Below are 20,074 nucleotides of genomic sequence, written 5' to 3'. Positions count from 1 at the left end.
GCTCTGGACCATGGGCTACATATGTCGAGTGTTCTTTACAGAGGACTTCCTGGTGCCAAAGCCCTGAACAGACACTTCCTTGAAGCCTGAAATGGGCAGGCCCTGGACTCACCAAGCGAAGCCAGCACAGCCACGGCCACTAGGAGAAGGGCCAGGAAGAGGTAAAGAATCCGCACAGATGTGTGTAGGGACAGGTTCTTCTGGCAGCGGCTGCAGTGGGGCCCAGGCTGGCCTGTGGAGGGGGAATGGTAGAGGATGGGAGAGGTCACACTGGGAGGCCAGAGCTCAAGGGTCAATGCCACATTCCTGCTTTGGCTGTCCTCATCACATTTCAAACCAGCCTCAGAAGGCAGCTGTTTTTCCACCCTCACTCTTGACCTATTTTACTACTTTTTCTGTGTCCTACAGCCACCTGGAAGGAAGAGACAGAGTCAGCATCTTCAATACCATTCCCCATTGCTACCACCATGCAGCCTAGGAGGCGGAGGAAACATCTCTTCTTACAACGCGTGCCCTACTAATGACTGACAATATGAGCAGCCAATCTTTGAGCACAACTGGGTGATCACTTCATCCATTTGTCCAGGTAATACCCAGGTTTTATTATTGAAACTTTCCAATCAGGGGGACTCTTTGGGATGGAGCATACAAGGATGGTTTATAAAGACTATCTCTGTTTTCAAGTTAAAAGTCCACCTATATCCTGGAGAACCAGAAGGTTGGTCACCAGTTCCCAACTTTGTAGGTAATTAGAAGTTCTCTTGGAAGAAAAGTCAGTGATTTCTGTGTACCAGTTGGGCCAGTGATTTGAAGGAATGAGGAAGCCAGGTGTTCCTGGAAACTCTGGCAGGTGACCAAAGCCCAAGGGGAATGCAGTGACAGCCTGTGAAATTCCCAGTGGGAACTCAACATCAGCTTAAGATGATAATCACCGGGACTTCCTACAAATCCAGACGCCTGGCCTCCAGACTGACAGAAGCTAGACTTTCTGGTCTTGGTCTTAGGCATCACAAGGTAGCTGTGCAAGGCCCACGTTAAAGACCATCATTCTGATCTAGACTGAAAGTCCTATTCCCAGTAGCAATTCACATGGCATGGGATATGATACAGGGGACAGTTCTGGGCCAGCTGGAAGAAAAAGGTCCTAAAGACAGGGTCCTGGCTAAGGGAGAGGGCAGAGGGTACAGAAAGGTCTCAGGAAGAGCCTGGGAGACAGATGGTGCTTGTGTGAAACTTGGATGTGGTCTCTACTACATAGCCCAGGGCCGTGCAACTCTGCCCTTTGCTTTCCAAGAAGCCAAAGGGAAAGGAGATCCAGATTTTGAAGCCAGAAAGAGAAAGACACGATTCTTGCACGAGCCTGGGATTGGAGCAGAGGGCTCTCAGCTCAGACTGGAGGTCAGGCACAGTCCTCAGAGTCCTTACCCTCCTGGATGCAGGGGAAGGATGGCATGTCCTCGTCTTCAACAGCTAGCTCTTCTTCGGTAACACACAATGCATCTCCATCACCACCGGCTGATCTCACTGTGACAGAAGCAGTGCCATTAGAGCCAGTCTGGGAGCCCGAGGCACCCCTATGCCCCTCCAGCTGCCCCTTTGGTGTCAGTCTCCGCATGTCAATCTCTCCCTGACCCCTGGGTCCAAGCCAGCCCTCCTGAACTCCAGGTGATGTGACTGTACATTGAGAAAAGGAGGTTAAGAATCAGGTGCTTGTCTGGATTAGGGGATCTCTCTGTCTTCCACAAGCTGGAAGAACACTCAGGTCAGCTCTGAGAGCCAACTGATCCATACTTTGCTCAGACCTCTGGGCTGCTTGACTCAGTTCAGATTCTTCCATCCAAACACTCGGGAGGTGAAGGAGGCTCTCCCCTATCCAGGCACAAGGCTGGATCCAGCCCAGTAGTCCCAACCAAGACTCTGTGTCCAACATTTTTGGAGAAATTGAAGATGAATTGGAGATGAAACTCAGAACTCTTAAGACTTGTTCCTAAGAACTCATGTTTATGTTTGTGTATCTATAGTCCTGCTGGCTGGCAGGTCCAGAAAGCAAAAACATCACAATAGCACTGAGGGCCCCTACCCACTCAGCTCTTGATCTCTAGTGCTCCAATACTCGAATTTTCCACTGAAAAAGAACCAGAGCTCCTTGGAGAAATGGGTGACTCTAGGGTAGGGACAGGGTAGACAGAAGAACCTGGAGCATCTTATTAATGCAAAACAAACACAAAGCCCCAAAGGTGCGTATCACCAAGATAGAGAGAACAGCTTGCAGGTGTCCCCGCTGGTAAAACTGGGCTAGTTTGAATAATATAACAATTAGGTATAAGAAAATAGTGACGGGCCCGGTGGCATGGCATAGCAGCTAAAGTCCTCACCTTGAACTCTCCAGGATACCATATGGGCGCCAGTTCTAATCCCGGCAGCTCCACTTCCCACCCAGCTCCCTGCTTGTGGCCTGGGAAAGCAGCAGAGGACGGCCCAAAGCCTTGGGACACTGCACCCACATAGGATACCCGGAAGAGGTTCCAGGTTCCCGGCTTCGCATCTGCGCAACACCGGCCATTGTGGTCACTTGGGGAGTGAATCATCGGACAGAGGATCTTCCTCTCTGTCTCTCCTCCTCTCTGTATATCTGACTTTGTAATAACATAAATAAATCTTAAAAAAAAAAACAAAGTAGTGACAAGTCATTGAAAGAGGAGGAATTAATGGATCCAGGACAGTGCAAGACTGATGGGCAATAGGTAGATAGGAAGAAAAAAAGGAGGGCTCTTTCTTGGGTGGATATTGAAGTTGAGGAATCAGAATTTCGCAACCATGATAGTAAAGACTGGATCAGGCAGGAACTGACCATGAGCATTGTCGGCATTTTGATGTGAGTGTGAGGGTTGTTTGATGTGGAACAGAATATACACATGTTCTCAGAGTATCTACTCACAAACTCTTATTAGTTGCAAAGAAAGGTAGCAAAATCCAGTAATTACAAGAGGGGAACTTCCCAAAATTTGTGGAAAATGTAATTAAAAGAAGGGCAGAAAGTACTTTAAAAGCCATGCCGATGAAGGGTCTTTGAGAAGTTTATGAAAGAGCTATGCTTGGATTTAAAATATTTGCACTAAAATAAACATTTCTTGCAACTCTATTTTTGTATGAACTTCTTGAAGTTGTTTCATACACTGGGGATATCAGAAAACACCCTCACTAGTGGTCAGAATCTTGGAGGACAATGGACACTGTGAGAATCACCCACCAATGCCTATATAATGTGTTGACCCAGAAGGCATGCTCCTAACACAAACACGAGGGAATAGGAGGAAATGCAAAAATAAAGATCACCTCATTAGTGAGGGGAGGTTACATTTGTCAAAAATCTCAGCATCATAAAACAAAGAGTGAATGAGACATAACCACTAACTGCAATGCTTACTCATAGACTGGTCCCTGTGCTGGAGGAAAAATAAAGTCTATGGGAGCTATTATAAGACCAACTGGCCAAACTGTATTATGAAGAATAGACCGAGTATTAACATAAATTCATGGTGTTCATAACTTCATCTTGAGTTCACACATAAAAGAAGCACTCAAGTACTTTAGAAAAAATATGGCTGACCATATGCATATGCATGTGTGTATGTGTGTGAATAGTACTGTAGCGAAAATCTATTTCTATGGAATATTATTCACCCAAGATTGTCTGAAGATAATTTCCTAAAAGTGAATTTACTGGATTAGATTATCAGAAAACCTCAATGATATACTTGACAGGCAAGTTACCATCTAGAAAGGATATACAGATGTCTTTTCAACCCACACAGTATATATTACTGATTTGTCAGTGAGTCTTGTCACACAAAATGTATTTGAATTTAACTCAACAGATCCACATAATATTTTAGCACATTTAAAAGTATAAGTAAGACAGACTGAGTGTGTCAAGGACCTCCCAGGTCATGCCTTTCCATGAATTATCTCTCTGTACCCTTTGTGTTTCTGTTGAGCTGTTGATTTTCCTTTTACAGGCGAGGATTTTTCTAAGAACACAACCCTTCCTCATGTGTCCTACAGATGAATCCTGGGGGCATCTGTGTTCCAGACTCTCACCCAGGGGATGTGCCCTTGCCTTTTGCCACTGCTACAGCAGCTGCACTCTAACATGCCTGCACATTGGTTTCCTGGATGGGCTGTCCATGTGTGCCCACAGGATACAAACTGGAACTCAGACCTGTGAGGGCAGGCCTGTGCCCACCCAGCGCAGCCCTTTTCTGCTGGCCTGGAGTCTCTGGGGAAGCTGATTTCTTTGGCAGCTCTCTGGCAGATGGATGCCTTCCCCTTAGCCTATCACCACCCCTTCGTCTCCATTTTCTCAAGCAGCAGATTCCCTGCAAGGGGATTTCAGATGGCAAGACCCTGACCAATCAGTAGGAAGCTTGTAGCCAAATCAGAAAGAACTGGGACATCCCGGGTTTGTGCAGTGTCACAGCAGCCTAGGAGACACACCTTCTTGGGTCTGAACTTCTGGCTGGACGTCTTTGGTCCAGCTTTTCTTTACCTCTCATGTTGCCACTCATGGCTTGTCCCTCATCCATCTCCTCTTGTACACAGGAACCTGTGCTCCTGATTCCCAGCATCTAATGTGAATTTGTTTTTCTTGTCTCATTTGGAGACTGCCAACGTTTCAAATTCTGCTTTATCATTTGTCATTTGCATTTATGCTTGTCGTTCATCTAGTACCTAAGGTTTGTGACTGCAGAATATTTGTTAAAGATTTATTTGGTTAGTGAGTGTAAAGATGGAGTGACAAACAGGGACAGACAGAGAATCTTTCTGCTTTATCAGTTATCATTTGCATTTATGTTTGTAGTTCATCTAGTACCTAAGGTTTATGACTGCAGAATATTTGTTAAAGATTTATTTAATTAGTTAGCTAGTTTCAAGATGGAGTCACAGACAAGGATTGACAGAGAAAGAGGGAGAATCTGGCATTTGTTGGTTGGTTTATTTCCCCCAGTGGCCACAATGGCTGGGGCTAGGTCAGCCTGAATCCACAAGCCCAAGACTCCATTTGGATCTTCCATGTAGGTGGCAGGGGCTAAGCACTTGAAAACCATTTTTCTGCCTGTATTTGCAGGCTCATTAGCAGGGCCTAGATCAGAAGTGGAGCAGCTGAGCCTGAAACTGGTACTCCAATATGAGATGCTGTCGTTGCAAGCATTGATTTAACCAGGTGCGTCAGAGCTCCTGCCCCATTTTTTTTCAAGCTGGAGAATGTTTTAAGCCTGTATTGATGGAAGCAGAAATCTCAAGTTTTGTTTTTCTCCATTTTGTTTTTTAATAAGATGAAGTGCCAGATCTTGCCTCAAGACAGTCCCCCTAACCACCACTTTTACAGACAAAAAGACCAACAAAGTTTAGAGGAGTTAAGAATGCTGCTTAAACAGCACAGAGAATGTAAGTGGTAAAGTCCAGATTTGAGTTTAGAAATCTCAAAAAAGGGCGTGGCTCAGTGGCCTAGCAGCTAAAGTCCTTGACTTGAACATGCTGGGATCCCATAAGGGTGCTGGTTCCAATCCCAGCAGCCCCACTTCCCATCCAGCTCCCTGCTTGTGGCCTGGGAAAGCAGTCGAGGATGGCCCAAAGCCTTGGGACCCTGCACCCACATGGGAAACCTGGAGGAAGTTCCTGGCTCCTGGCTTCGGATCAGCTCAGTACCGGCCATTGAGACTCTGCACTCATGTGGGAGACCCGAAGAAGCTCTTGGCTCCTGGCTTCAGATCAGATCAGCTCTGGCCATTGTGGCCACTTGGGAGTGACTCAGCAGATGGAAGACCTTTCTTTCTGTGTCTCCTTTTCTCTGTAAATCTGCCTTCCTAATAACAATAAATATTAAAAAAAAAAAAAAGAAACAAAGAATTCCATTCAACCATACCTACGACCATGTCAAGGTAAGAGGCAAAATTCTGCAAAGTGCTAAGAAATCTTGCTTCTGCAAGTACAAGGTCAGCAGATAGAAATGAAGAGATTTTAACACCCTGAGCCTGTGGTCCTCCAGGGGTTCCTGACAATGACGGATGGGAGCATCCCAGGCCTGTCGACACCTGAGACCTCATTTCCGAAATGCTTGTGCCTTGACCATTGTGATCAATCAGAGAGCCACAAACCAGGGTCTGTGTGGAACACCTGCCCAGCTATGGCAGCCCTGAATGAGCTCAGTTAGGGAGAGATAACAGGTGACCGCAAATCAAAGGTGCCTTCAACACTGCCATGAACACTCTCTGCTCTGCCTCTAGGTCATAGCTTAAATGTCACTCCGGGAGTTCCACAGTGGAGTGGGTACTTCCATGCGCTCTGCATGCCCCCTTGGTCAGAAGCAGTGTGGCTTCCTGTATTTGGTCAATAGCTCTCTTCCCATGTGCTTAAATTCTGAGGGTAGGGACTATATTTGTCTTATTCTCTGCTTTATCCAAAGCCTGAGGCATGAGGAAGGGCCCAAGAAGCACAATGCCTAATGCATCTGTGAATGGCTTTGTATTATGCATTCTGGTTCTAGATCTGGAGTCATTTAGGGGACTTTTTTTTAAAAAAAAAGATTTATTTATTTTCATTGCAAAGTCAGATATATAGAGAGGAGGAGAGACAGACAGAAAGATCTCCTATCTGGTGATTCATTCCTCAAGTGGCTGCAATGTCTGGAGCTGCACCCATCCAAAGCCAGAAGCCAGGAGCTTCTTCTGGGCCTCCCATGTGGGTGCAGGGGCTCAAGGCTTTGAGCTGTCTTTTACTGCTTTTCCAGGCCACAAGCAGGGAGCTGGATGGGAAGCAGAATTAGAATTGGCACCCATATGAGATTCCAGTGCGTGCAAGACAAGGACTTTAGTTGCTAGGTCACTGCATTGGGCTTATTTAGGGAATTTTTCAACAGAACAAGTTCAATGCCATTTGGCTAGAGATGCTGAGTTAATTTGTAGAGAGCCGAACTTCAGGACTTTGAAAATACTCTAAACCAATCTTTCCCCCCACTGGATTCCTATCACTAGTCTGGCAAATAGGTGGTGATAAATTATTCTCCCGATCAAACAGATGAGGAAACCAAGGTGTGTGTGCACGATTCTGTGTGTGTGTGGCAAGATTTACAGACTGGCTCAAGTCACAGAGCCAGCTAGTGGCCAAGCTTCTTAAATTCCAATTTTCTTTCCACTATAACAGATTCAGTTGGTTTCTTTCTGATAGTGCCTATGTGTGAGTATGTGTAGCCAAGTGTTTGGGAGGCGGTGCTGCAGAAAATAGAAGACAGAAGGGTAGAAGGAGAAGTATGACGTGGGGGACACAGCAGATCTCTTTAAACGTGTCCTAAGAAGCCCTCCTTTCAGTGCTGTTTTGCCTTTCTGCTGCTCTGCCGTCATCAATCTGCCAACAGTTTACGAGGCGAGTTTTGTTGGGTAGTCACTAGGATTACGATCTCTTTCCCATCAATAAATGCCTTGGGCGAGGCAGGCCAGAATTCCTTGCTGCTCTCTGTGCTTGTCTGACCAAGACCTCATCCAGCCAGCCATGGCTTCTCACCCTGGAGTGAGCTCTGCGGTCTGCTGGGGTGGACGTGGAGGCCCATGGGAGATATTCTGTCCACTGTGCGTGGCAGGAATGCCTCCCCCGTCCTGGTCTTTATGTCTCCCCACCCTTCGGTTGGTGCTTCTCTGTCCTCCCTTGTGACCAGGCTCCTCCCAGTTCCGGCTTCAGTGCCAATTTCATCACTTCACTCTGAATGGCCTTTGCAGGGAATCAGAGATGATTTAAATCAAGTAAGGCTGACAGCAGCCTTCAGCAAACACCCCACTGGCTTTGTCATAACCTTGCTCTCCCTGGAGCCCCCTCAACTGGTAATCATTAGAAAATAGGAATTAATAATGACCATTTTCCGGTACAGTTCATAGTGACCCCATGGGAAAGGAAGTGACAGCTGCCAGAGCAGATCTTGGCTCTCAGATTCAGAGTTAACTCAAAACCTTGAGTGTCTGGCCATCTTCCTTTTGCCAGAGATCCCAGTGCCAAACTCCCAGGCCTCTGTCATCCCCACAGATGGCTTCTCTTCCTAAGCCCTTGGATTTCCTGTCTTCTGGTGCTGCGCCCAGATCTGCAGAACCCTTGATTTACCTACATGTGGAATGTTACAGCAACTCCCTGCTACGGCTGTGCTATCCTTAACAAGGAGGTAATCCATTTCCACGACTTTCCTAAGCCAAGCCGTCTGCAAGCACGAGCTCATTATATTTATATTTCAGAAGATAGTTCCGCTTGGAGCATGGGTGAAGAAAGACACGAGAGAGAAAAGCTTGGCTGGGAACTCAGAGCTGTGACTGACTGGAGGATGCTTGATGAGACTGGAATCTCTACTACCTTCGCACTTGGCCAAGTTGGTCAGTAGAATAGCGAACCTTCTTCCGCCTTCTCGTCTCCTCTGGCTTCTGTTTGCAGAGCCAGCGCACCACAGACTGAGTGGGATGGGAATGTCTAAGGGGGAGTCCACCTGTGTCATGTTACAGGGGCTGGGAAAGGATAAGTGATCAACTAACCAACTGCTTGGTGGTCCCTAAATGTCCAGCCATCTGAAGCCAGACCCAAATATGCACATAGGGGTCTGCATGGCTGTGTGTGGCCAGTTCAGAAAGGCTGCTGAGCTTCAAGTCTCACCACCCCAAGCTGATGTTGGTTCACAGGCCATGCCTCCTTGAAGCAAGACACCTTCAGCATCCTTCAGCATGAGGCTGACCCAGAGTGGGTGGCCATAAAGATGGCTACCTGCCCCTTCATGAAGGCCTATATGTTTGGTTGGTTATCGCCCTCGGCTGTTTTAATGATGATCTCATTTAAAAATATATATATTGGAAAGGCAGATATACAGAGAGAAGGAGACACAGAGAGAAAGATAATCCATCTACTTCTTCATTCCCCAAGTGGCCACAACAGCCAGAACTGAGCCAATCTGAAGCCAGGAACCAGGAGCTTCTTCCAGGTCTCCCATGAGGGTGCAGGGTCCAAGGTTTTAGGCCATCCTTTACTGCTTTGCCAGGCCACAAGCAGGGAGCTGGATGGGAAGCAGAGCAGCTGGCACATAAACTGGCACCCATATGGGATCCAGGTGCATGCAAGTTGAGGAGTTTAGCCTCTAGGCTACTGTGCTGGGCCCGATCAGCTCATTTTTATTAAAAATGAAAACAAATGACTGAAGGGTGGCGCAGGTCTGATATATTTTTGCCGTATTCCATGGCTAGGGAGTGTTGCAGAGTCCTGAGGCAGGGATGCTGCAAAGGCTTGAAGCAGCAGATACCACAGTAGCGTGAGACTAGAGGTTTGAACTGCGAAGGAATGAACTGTGTGTGGGAAGGGATGCAGCAGGATTTAAACTGCTTCTTCTGCTCCTCTCAGCCCTAGAACAAGAAAGAGGGCTGGCATCATGACACAGTGGGTTAAATGGCTATCTGCCATGTCCGCATCCCATATGAGCACCAGTTGGAACTCTGGCAGTGCCATTTCTGACCTGGCTCCCTATTAATGCACCTAGCAAAGCAGCAGAGTATGGCCCAAGTCCTCCAGCACCTGCCACCCGTGTGGGAGACACGGTTACACTCCTGGCTTTGGCCTGCCTCAGTTATGGGCATTGTGGCCATTTGGGGAATGTTTCTGTCTCTCCCCCCGCCTCACTCTGCCTTTCAAATAAATGAAATAAATCTTAAAAAAAAAAAAACATAGATGGGGGAAGTATTATTCTCCTCTTTTTTAGGTGTGGGGTGGGGGAAGTTTTTCTTTTTTCCCATTGTTGTTCAGTTGAGTGCCTTAGGTTCTGTTGGTTATTTACGGCCCTTTAAGATAAGACTGTGGCTCTTGAGCACGTCATGCTTAAAAATCCACGAATTCAGGGTTTTGGCATGCTGAAAATGGAGGCGCCCTTGAATGTAAGAGGCTCTCTATAGGAAGACATAATAGCCTGCTTCTTTCTCTTCTCCTTCTTCCTTTTTTCTTTTTGCTGATTCCAGGAAAAACAAAATAAAACAAAACAGGAGGATGTGGGCTTGGGAGAGGACACTGGCGATGACAAGGTAATGTCTGGATCTGAAAGTCCTTAAGGAAACTCCTGTCTTTAAAACATGTTTATTTTTATTGGAAAGGCATATTTTAAACAGAAGGACCGACAGAGAGAGAGGTCTTCCACCCACTGGTTCAGTTCCCAAATGGCCACAACTGCCAGAGCTGAGCTGATCCAAAGATGGCAGACAAGGACTTCTTTCCAGTCTCCCCAATGGGTGTGGGTCTCAAGGACTTCAGCTACCCTCTGCTGCTTTCCCAGACCACAAGCAGAGAGCTGGATGTGAAGTGGAGCAGCCAGGACATGAACTGGCACCCTATGAAATATGGGTGCTGGTAGGTGAAGGATTAACTGGTTATGCCACCACATTGGCCCTAGGAAACATCTTTCCTGGGGACAAATTTGGGACAGCATGCTGCTCTGGGAATCACCAGAGCAAACAGTCTTAGGGAGACTCTGTGAGTCAGTTACTCTTCTCCATCCCTGTTCCCAAAGGACAAGGTTGTCACAAAGGAGCATCCTGGCATCTGCCCTTGGATTATCTAACGAAGGCACAGCCAGGCTCTAGTCTTCCCACCCCATCACAGTGATGCACTTAGACCAAGAAAAGTCAAACAGCCTTTGAAGGTCAGCCTGCCAAGCCCAGACCCACAAAACAGAGACAGTCCCCGGAAAGGTGAAAGGACCTCTTGCTGTCACACCTTTGGTCTTCATGCCCAACTCAAACATCACATGTGTGGCCACAAGAGCAGGCACTCCCTGTTTTCAAAGCCTCTGCTTCCACATAGCCACAAGGAAAGTGTGACTGAAGGTACGTGTCTTGGCACAAGGCTGTATGTGGTTGCTGACTCCATTGGGGTTGAGCTCAGTTCAGCTCTCCCCCTGCGGCGGTGGAAAACAACTGAGACCTGCTAACCAATCACTAACTTGACTATGGTCACCCAGGCTGGCTTTCTTTGGGTTACCTCAGCATATGAGCTGATTCACTCTTTCGCCTTCCTGGGATTGCATTCTTCCATGCAAGTCAGCAAGAGGGAGAGATTCGAGGAACTGAATAAAAGGTCTTTCTTTGAGCACTTCAAGGAACATATTTTTGATGATTTATCTTCAGCGGAGTTCACAAGAGTGGGTTTTCTAAACAGCCAATTGGGTCAGGAAAAATAAAGATCTCAGAGTTCTCTCCAAAGCCAATGTTATATTTAAAGTTGCAGAAGAGCTATAGTTTAAGGTCAGAGAATGCTGTAATTAAGGTTCCATAAACTGTTTTCATTAGAGCCCTCCTGCCACTACCTCCTCTCCCCAGGCTTCCTTTGTGGGTTGGTTTGGATTCAGTGGGAAACTGTTGGCTGCACTCAGCTCCAAAGAATCTGATCCTTTTCTGCTGAGATCCTCCAGCTCCCCAAGTTCTCACTGGCTGCCTCCTTGGCTCCCCCAGCACTCGGCTACCTTCAGGTCTCCGTCCTTATGCACCTTCATCCTAGAAACCCACACCTGCTTCTCCGGGACAGATGCTTCCTTGGCCCTCTCCTGCTATCTGCATCTGGATTCTGTCGCATTCTGCTGAGTTCTTGGCAGCTACCGAAGTGGTGGGCAAATGACCCCCTTTGTTCTGAATCTCCTTTTCTTTTCCTTTCTTTTCTTTTTTTTTTCCTCTTGATTTTTCTAACTGGGCCCCTCCTGACATGTTGCAGTGGCACAATTCTTGCTGAGATGAGATTTACCCACTCTGGGCAGACATGGAGAGTTCCTGTCCTTGGCCATGATTGCCAAGAACAATTGTTCGTCACCGTGACAACTCCAGAAGCCATCTCATTTCTCAATGCCCTTCTCAGAGGGTGGCGTGGTCTTGAGATGAGAAGAGACCACACGTTATCTATTTAATTCCGCAGATCTCTGCACCCTCACACACACGTTGGTCTCTCGTGCAGCACCTGCTCCGCTCCCTGGAACCTTCCAAGATTCAATGGCATGGGAGAAGTGGGGATCACCAGTTTTGTCTCTCTGTTGTCACCTCTGTCATCCACTGTCTCACATGGCTATTCCCCTTCCCTTCTCTGAGCTGTTTTTTCTTGTATTTATATCATGGGAATGCTAGTCACTCCACAGAGCTGCCACGGCAATGCAAAGAGATGATGTATGAAAAGTGTCTGCCTGTAGTGTAAAACAGGCTGGATCCATGGTGGCAACAGTCATTCGATTAGGATTATTTTTCTATCTTATTCCAGTTATTATTTTAATGTGTGGCCATATCCCAACCCCAGTCACTCTAAGGATTAATTTCCAACTTTCAATAGATCCATTTTTCTCAAAAATACATCCCACAGAATACTATTAATAAAATGTCTTTTTATGGGAAAAGATTCTTTAGCCAAGCAAGGGAAATTGTTCACTTTCTTTGTGGTGAACATTCAGAGAAGTCTTGCCAAAAAAAAAAAAAAAAAAAAAAGGAGAGGATTGTTTAAATCTGTGTTTATTTCTACATTCTCAGATTTGTTTGACCACAGATTTTTTTCCCTGTTGGAGAAAGAAAGCACACACACACATGCACACACACGTATGTATGTGTGTATATCTATATAGCCTATGGAACTGACATGCAGTTCACTTGCTTTGAGGAGTACTGCTCTGGATAACATCCCCTGATGTTGATTATTTCTTCATCTGGGCTCCTGCCATCCACTTGAATGGAGTCAACCTTTACACTGCAGCTCAGGCTCCGGCACCTGGAATCTCTAGTGCTCACCTCCAAGTCGACTATAGCCCAGGCTGCCCACCCTTCAGAGCTTAAAGCTCAGAACTGTTCCATCTGTATGATCTCATCCTCCATTTTGTGCACCTCTCCTTACTGCTGTTTTTTTTCTTCCTAACCCTGTGCCATGCAACCTCTACATTTTCTCTTTCACACAGGCAAGCACATATACCTGACCTCCAAGACCAGCCTCATCCTCAGGCCCTCTGGAGCTCTGTCTCCCAGCCATGAGACCATTCTGTCTTCAGTCTACTTACTGAGCTCTGTGCCAGGGAGACCCAGCACAATGGGAACAAATCAGTGGGATGGCATGGAGTTGGCTCCAATGAAGTTCCTCCTCCTTCCTACCTACTCCGTTTTCCAAAGATGAGCTCCTCTCTTCCTTTTGTAGCAAGACACAAACTATGAGGTTTTAATGAACATACCTCCTGCAAACTCCCTCAAGATGCCTGTGCCTCACTCCCAGCATAAGTATATGTGTAGGGGAAGGAGTCTTGAGTGAGTTACATGGAAAGAGGCAATCCTGTGCATTTGAAGCAATTCAGCACTCTAGCTCAGCACTTATAATGAAAACCCTCTTTGACTCAGCAGTCCGTTGACTCGGCCCTTTGTAAGAGGATGATTAGACAACTAAGCAAAGACATACATGCCAAGATGATCACTGCATGTCAGGATAAACCAGAAGAAAAACAAATAGCCCAATGCCCATCAACAAGGGATTGGTTACATAAATTGCTGCAGGAAGTTTCCCAATCATCTCAAAGATAATATAGATCTACATTTGTTGCCTGGGGAAAGGTATCTATATCCTATTGCTGAACTTTAAAAATGCCTAGGACAGAATAAAATGGATAGTTAAAATCTTAGCTATGTGTAAAAATAAGTCTAAATGCAGAAATGCAGATTTTTGGAATACTCATCTCCATTCTGGTCATCAATTATCTCTGAGTGGTAGGAGTTCATGTTAATGTTGGTTTTGTTCTTTTTAATGAAGTTTCCATTAAAAAAAAAAAGACGAGCTTGTATCAAAAAAAAAAAAAAATCAAATGCAGGGCAGGCATTGGGCAGCTATTAGTTACAACTTGCTCCACAGCAGAGCATTGGGTTCAAGTCCTGGCTCCATTCTTCATTTCTAGCTTCCTGCTAGTGCATCCTGGGAGGTGGCAGGTAGTGGCTCAAATACTTGGGTCCTTGGCACCCATGAAGGAGTCTTGGGTTGTGTGCTGGGTTCCTGGCTTCAGCCTGGTTCAGCCCTGGCTATTGCAACAAGCTACGGAGTGAACCAGTGGATAGAAGATCAGCCTCTCTTTCTGTCTCTGCCTTTTAAACCTTCTAAACAAACTAATTACATGAAAGAGCTCAACTACTTAAACAAATTAAGTACAGCAAGGAAAGTGCCAAGTCTCTGTCCTTGTCCATTTTTTTCCTCTTCTCCTAGGTCCCCACAGAGAACCTTCCTTATCCCCAAGTCTCCCTTGGCCAGCTCCTCTCACTCTATCTCTGCTGTCCCTTGGCCTTCAAGTGAGCATAGGCCAGCCCCACCTTGAAAACCCCTTCCTGCATGGCCCTGTTCTTCATTCTTCCTGATCCTCTTTTTCCTTCCAGCTCCTCAGCCGAGGGAGGCCTTGTGCTCCTTGAAATACACACCTCCCCTCTTCCAGCACAGACTGGCGAGTGCTCTGCTCACTCTGGGGATCATCAGGCAACATGGTGGACCCCGTCTTCCCACTCACTGGGAATTTGTCCTGTGACATTGTCATCCTGGTGGATGCTAGGCCTGAGGACACATGATGGTGTGATTCTTGCCTTGAAGGATCTCAGCCCAGCGTGGGGATCTGTTGGACCCACTGAATATATATAGTGAGCACCACTCAAGAGCCAGAGAAACGGCAGCTGGAGACCCCAGGGTCGGTCTTGACACTCACACTTTGGTATCACCCTGTGGGATTATCCAGCTGCCTTGGCTGGGGAAGACTATCATCCAGGGAGTACCAGCCATGAAGATATTGCATGACAGGCCTGGGCCTATCCTTGGGGAGCTTGTGCTCCAACAAACACACTAACTAAATGAGGACCAGACACAGGTGGTGCCCAGATGAGTGGCACAGTCCATCACGTTGGCCCGTGTGCCAATTCTAACACCCAGCACAGCTGCCTGCCCTCCATGGAGACTGCCAAGTAACTGTTTTACAGGGTTGTGAGCGTCTCAGGACTGGGAGTCAACCTCCACCATCCGAGTCCCTGGTGCCCCTGCCAGTGGGTTATTTGGTACCCTTTCCACCCCTGGCTCATCAGTTCCTTTGTTTCAGGCCCAGGCTCCTTCCTGTATCCCAAGGGCTGGGTGTTGGAGGTCAGGCTTCCTAAGGGGCTGTAGCTTGCCCTCCCATGCATGGTCAGAACCATCCTTCCTCAGTGGTAGAGGTCTCCCCGGACCACATGTGTGTATTTCCCCAGCCCTCTCCCTTCCCTGCCCACCCACCCTTTGCCCAAGTGATCTGTGCACCCATTCCTGATTCTATAGGCAGAGGTGTGGTCTCCCCTGAGGGCAGGCATAGGAGAGTCATCCTGGCAGTGCGCCAGGCCACTTCTGGGGTACCTGCCAGAGCTCCCACATCAAGATCCTTTCCCTGGACAGCTGGCAGCATGACACAGTACCTGGGGACCACTCAGACAAGCCAATGAGAAAGGCCCTCCGCAATGCACTGATGGCTGCTGCAAGTCCCTTAGGATCACAAATGGGGACAGCAGGAGTCAACTTGCATTCAACGACCCAGCTGCCTGGCTGTGAGGCAGGAGCAGGGGGTGGGGGGCTCGGCTGTTACAGTGGGTTCTGGCACCTGGCCACTGGCAGGCCAACCTACTCAGCATGCATGTTGAAGTGCCATCCCCACCAATACCTCCCTTGGCAAACACTGCCTCACTATGTTTGTTTTGTGCAGGGGGATCAGGCTGTTGTGCCAGGAGATGTTATTTGAGGAGCACTAGGCTAGCTCCCCCTCAACTGCCATTCTCTGGCCCTCACCTGCCCATACCTCCCTCCCTGCCAGCTCCTTAGCTGGGGTGGTGACCCCAGGATGTGCTGAGACAGAGATCACTGACGGTGTCTTGAGACTGAAGAAACAGTCCAGGGGTGCTGACTTAGGGCCTTGGTGGACAGGAATGCCACACTGCATGTGCCAAAGGTGCTGTGCGGAGCAGGGGAGGAAGCCAGAAGCAGGCCCAGGAACCACAACCCCTATTCCAGCAACCCAGGAGGCCCCAGAATCCAAGGGTGTGTATCTGCAGGCGCCCTTCGGGACCTCCTCCCAAATACTCATGCACGCCGGCTCTTGGCTCCTCTGTTGTATGGGGCTCCGGCCCTGCCCAGTTCGCTGTTTCTCTGGAATGCTGGTGGGGCCCAAACCACTGTGAGAATGTGCAACAGCACAGCATCATTGTCAAGGCCTGGGGTAGTGTGGTCAGGAGCCCGTGGTAAGATGTGCACTTTCCAGAGGTAAGAGCTTTCTCTCTCTGGAGGCACACATGGTGTGCCTCAGCCCTGTGACCATGGAGGGCGCAGCCCCATAGATGTGGTAGCTGGGGGAAGGACCTCTGTGGGTGAGGCCTCTCTCTGTCTGCCAAGGGAACTCCCTGGGGTGGACTGTAACTGGCATGGCTCACCCCCAAGTGAATCAAAACACAGTGAGACATCAGCAAGCCCTGGCAAAAGGTGCCAGCAGCCAGAGGACAGCATGGAGGAGACAGACAGGAGTGTCTCCTGGACAGGAAGCCAGGAGCCCTGGATTCTAGATCCCCAGAGCATCTGTAGCCCTTCAGTCGGTCACTTCATTGCACAGGGGGTCTACACACTTTGTGTGACTCTGTACCACAGGCCAGTGGGGGGAGGGGCTGAATTGAAGTGTGAATTGCACACTCACCAAGTCCACTCTACCTGTTGCAGCCTGTCTCCTCAACCACATGACTGAGGTGGGAGGGGGTGTTATCCATCAGAGTTTTGTCTTAGGGAGCCCTTGCTTCAAATGAATCTTCACACTCTTACAACAGCTGGGCGTGCAGAAGCAGGATTGGGAGCACAGGGCCCTCAGCTCTCCACCCCAACAGCTCTACTGGACACTGCCCCAGGGAAGAACTTCCAGCCGGGTAGATGATCCCAAGGGGCTCTTCCACCTTTAAGCAAGCGGGATGAGGCAGTGGAGCTCTCCCTGCTGTGGACCCAACCATCATCGGAGCTGCTATCCACGACTCCCACCGCTCCTGGCCCACAGACCGGCTTCATCCCCCTGGCCTCGGAATAGGCTGCAATACCAGACTGGGACCCTCCAAGTCCTCAAAGCACAGCCAGGCCCATGGGAAGCTCCCCAGCGGCCCACCCCCTGCCTCTGCCTTTGGGCCACTGCGGGAGGAGAGCGCTCTGACTTCCTTCCCAGCAGCTTTGTCCCAGGGTGGTCAGAGGGCAGAGGAGGTGGGTTCAAAGGTTGAGAAGGGTGTGGGGAGGGGGGATCAGGACTGTCATGGGGGAAGGTGTTTCTAGGAGAGAACCCAAGGCTGGAGCTGGGCAATCGCCTCCGGGGTGGGTTCTCTTTGGAGTTGACGCTGGATAAACAGAGGGACCAGAAACTTCCTAGGAGAGCTGTTTTTATCCATCCTCCATCCTCTCTTCTCCTTCTCCTTCCTCTTCACTTCTGGTCCTCCCAGTTGCCCCCCACATCCCCAGCTCTCCCTTTGGGAAAAGTTCTTCCTTCTCTCTGCTCCGCCTGCTGGGGGTGAAAAAGGGCTTCCCCCCCCCTCCCGCCCCCGTGCTCCGGCGGGTGGTCCCCGGGTTCTGCCGTTGCCTGCAACGCAGAACTCCTCCCGGACCCGCTGCGCGCCGCTTACCTTTCATGGTCCCTCCGGCCCGGGCCTCGGCAGGGCCCCGCTGCAGGCGGCGGCTTGGAGCAGCCGGGGAGGCGGCGGGGGGTCTTTCCAGGGCACCGATCGCCGCCGGCTACGCGCCGCGCGTGGGAGAAGGGCTCGGGCCTGGAGGCATGCTCCCGCCTGCGCGTTGCTGCCGACGCGGCCGGCCCAGGGCAGGATCCCGCGGAGTCGAAGGCTGGGGCCGACCCCGCCGGGCGCCTTAGCGCCGCGCCCCGCAGTCCGGGGTGCGCATCCCCTCTCCGGCCGCCGCCGCCGCCACGCACCTCTCCCCGGAGCCCGGCAAGCTCTGCCGCCGCCCCGCGCGCCCTCCCTCTCAGTTCTCCCTCCCGCCCTCCTCGTCACTTCTTGGGCCCCGGCCCAGATCAACTTCCTTAGTATTTTCAAAACTGCCGCGCCAGGACCGCTTTGTGTCGCCGCCGGAGCTTGAGGCCCGCCCGCTTCGCCGCCCACCACTCCCCACCCCCAAACCCGCCCCGCACCTGGCTTCTGGCCTTGAACTCGGGCCCCACCTCTGGTCCACTGGGGGCCGTCAGGTGCGCGGATTCCGCTGCACGGGGGCGCCCAAGGAGAGACCTTGGTGTCACAGTCTTGTTCGCTCTGGGGCCCTCTTGTTTGGCGTTGGTGGACGGCCGGGACCTTGATTTCAGCCATGTCCGATTTTTCTTATCCCCTGACCAAGTAGTAAAGGGATCAAGGAGAAGGCGGGATTCTGGGAGTTTGGGCCTCAGCTTCATCAAAGTCTGCTAGGGAACTTTATTATTTTATTATTATTATTAATTAAATTTTGATGGTCTTTACATAGTTAATTAGGACTCAAAGAGCCAAGGGTTACAGGAAAGTGGGTAAGACCATTGTTTCCACATTCTCTTTTTTTCTTTCTGTATCTGGGGGAAAAGGAGAGACTAAGGGATAAGCCACACCCACCCTCCCAACCATCCCAGGGTCCCCAATGTGGGGCATGCTCCAAGGGCACTGCTCAAGTGGTTTCCACAGTTCAGCTGTTCTGAATTACTGCCAATCTCGCCATTCCAAGCACGATGAAATCTCTTCAGAACCCACTGGCTGACAGTGTCCACCTTAGTGTCTCCACTTGCCCAGATTTTCACCGCCAACTCTTGGCTGGTGTAGGTGATCAATTTTTTCTGGCTTCTGTTGTGGTACCAGGTGTCCTATGAAGGCTCCAATGTACTGCCATATCCTCCATGTTCACTTGAGTATGCTGGCCACTGCTCCATCTGAGCCACTGAGGAGGCTCAGCTTTGACACATGGACTCCATGGTCAGACCATGAAACCTGCAATTCTCTTCATGGTTGGGGTTCTAAATCTGGCAGTTCAATTGGGGGAATCCCCCAAAGAAACTTGTGATCCCAGGCCAGATTCTTGTGTGTGCTTGCCAGTACAGAGTCCGGCAAAGGCAGTCGCCCCAATCAGCTTATGTATATGCTGATGGTTGCAATTACTGCGTCACTTCTGCCTCCAGCCCCTTCTTCTACACAAACCAATGGGTGTTGGGGCCCATCCCAATCCCGCCCACCACACATACTCCCATGTAAACCAGTGGGAGCTGCAGCCTAGTTGGTGACTCCCGATAATCCTCACAGGCCTGCCCCTTTCCCTGGTATCCATGCTTGCCAATATGTACAGCAGACTGGTCTAGTCTGTCTCACATCCCATCCAGCTCTCATACATGTCAATGGGCAGTGAAGTCTAGTTCAACCCAACCAGCCCCACTGTCCAGCTCACAAACCTGATGATGGGTGCCACTCTCTGTCAGGCCATGCTTGCCTCAGTCCTGGTTCTCATGCTCACCAGATGGAGTGGCAACCCAGGAGGGAGGTGCCCACTGTTTCCTTACTGGGCCCACTCCAGAATCTTGCACTCTCCAGGTGGTTCTGTAGTTTGACTTGACAGAATTAGCCCCCCCCCCCCATGCCAGCATCTGCTAGCTAATGCTGTGGCAGAGCCCAACCAATCCATACCCACTCTGACTTACACTTGCACCAATACGAACAGTCAACCCAGCCTGGCTTCGCCCTGGTCCAGCTCAAAAGAGGCCAACAGGTACTGTAGCTCTGCCAGGTCTGGTCTGCCCCCATCCTAACTCATGCTCTTCAGTGGGAGTGGTGATCCAGCAGGGGAGCCCCATGCCACCCCCGCCACCAACTTTGCCCCCTCTCCCCCAGGTCTTGCATGTGCTGGTTGGGTACCATCCAGCCTGGCATGACCTGCCTCACTTCAGCTTTAGCCAGTGGGTCCTGTAGCCTGCCCCAGCACGGCCCACCCCAATTCCAGCTCAGATTGGTGGGGGCTACAGCCTAGCCCAGCTGGCACC

General features: G+C 49.7%; 1 protein-coding gene across 1 annotated transcript in view; it reads right to left on the bottom strand.

The window, feature by feature from the left end:
• The window catches only part of SCARA3 (scavenger receptor class A member 3), a 32,383-nt gene extending 14,394 nt beyond the window's left edge, over positions 1-17,989 (bottom strand). Inside the window, exons 1-3 of the mRNA XM_004579285.4 lie at positions 17,703-17,989; positions 1,426-1,524; positions 113-232 (exon numbers count right to left, since the gene is read on the bottom strand). Of these exons, the coding sequence (XP_004579342.4) occupies positions 113-232; positions 1,426-1,524; positions 17,703-17,709 (226 nt within the window). The 5' untranslated portion in view covers positions 17,710-17,989. The remainder of the gene's footprint in view (positions 1-112; positions 233-1,425; positions 1,525-17,702) is intronic.
• Positions 17,990-20,074: the final 2,085 nt, after the last annotated feature.

This window comes from Ochotona princeps, chromosome 11 (assembly GCF_030435755.1).
Source record: "Ochotona princeps isolate mOchPri1 chromosome 11, mOchPri1.hap1, whole genome shotgun sequence".
Lineage (NCBI taxonomy): Eukaryota > Metazoa > Chordata > Mammalia > Lagomorpha > Ochotonidae > Ochotona > Ochotona princeps.
This window is presented reverse-complemented; position numbering and strand designations above follow the sequence as displayed.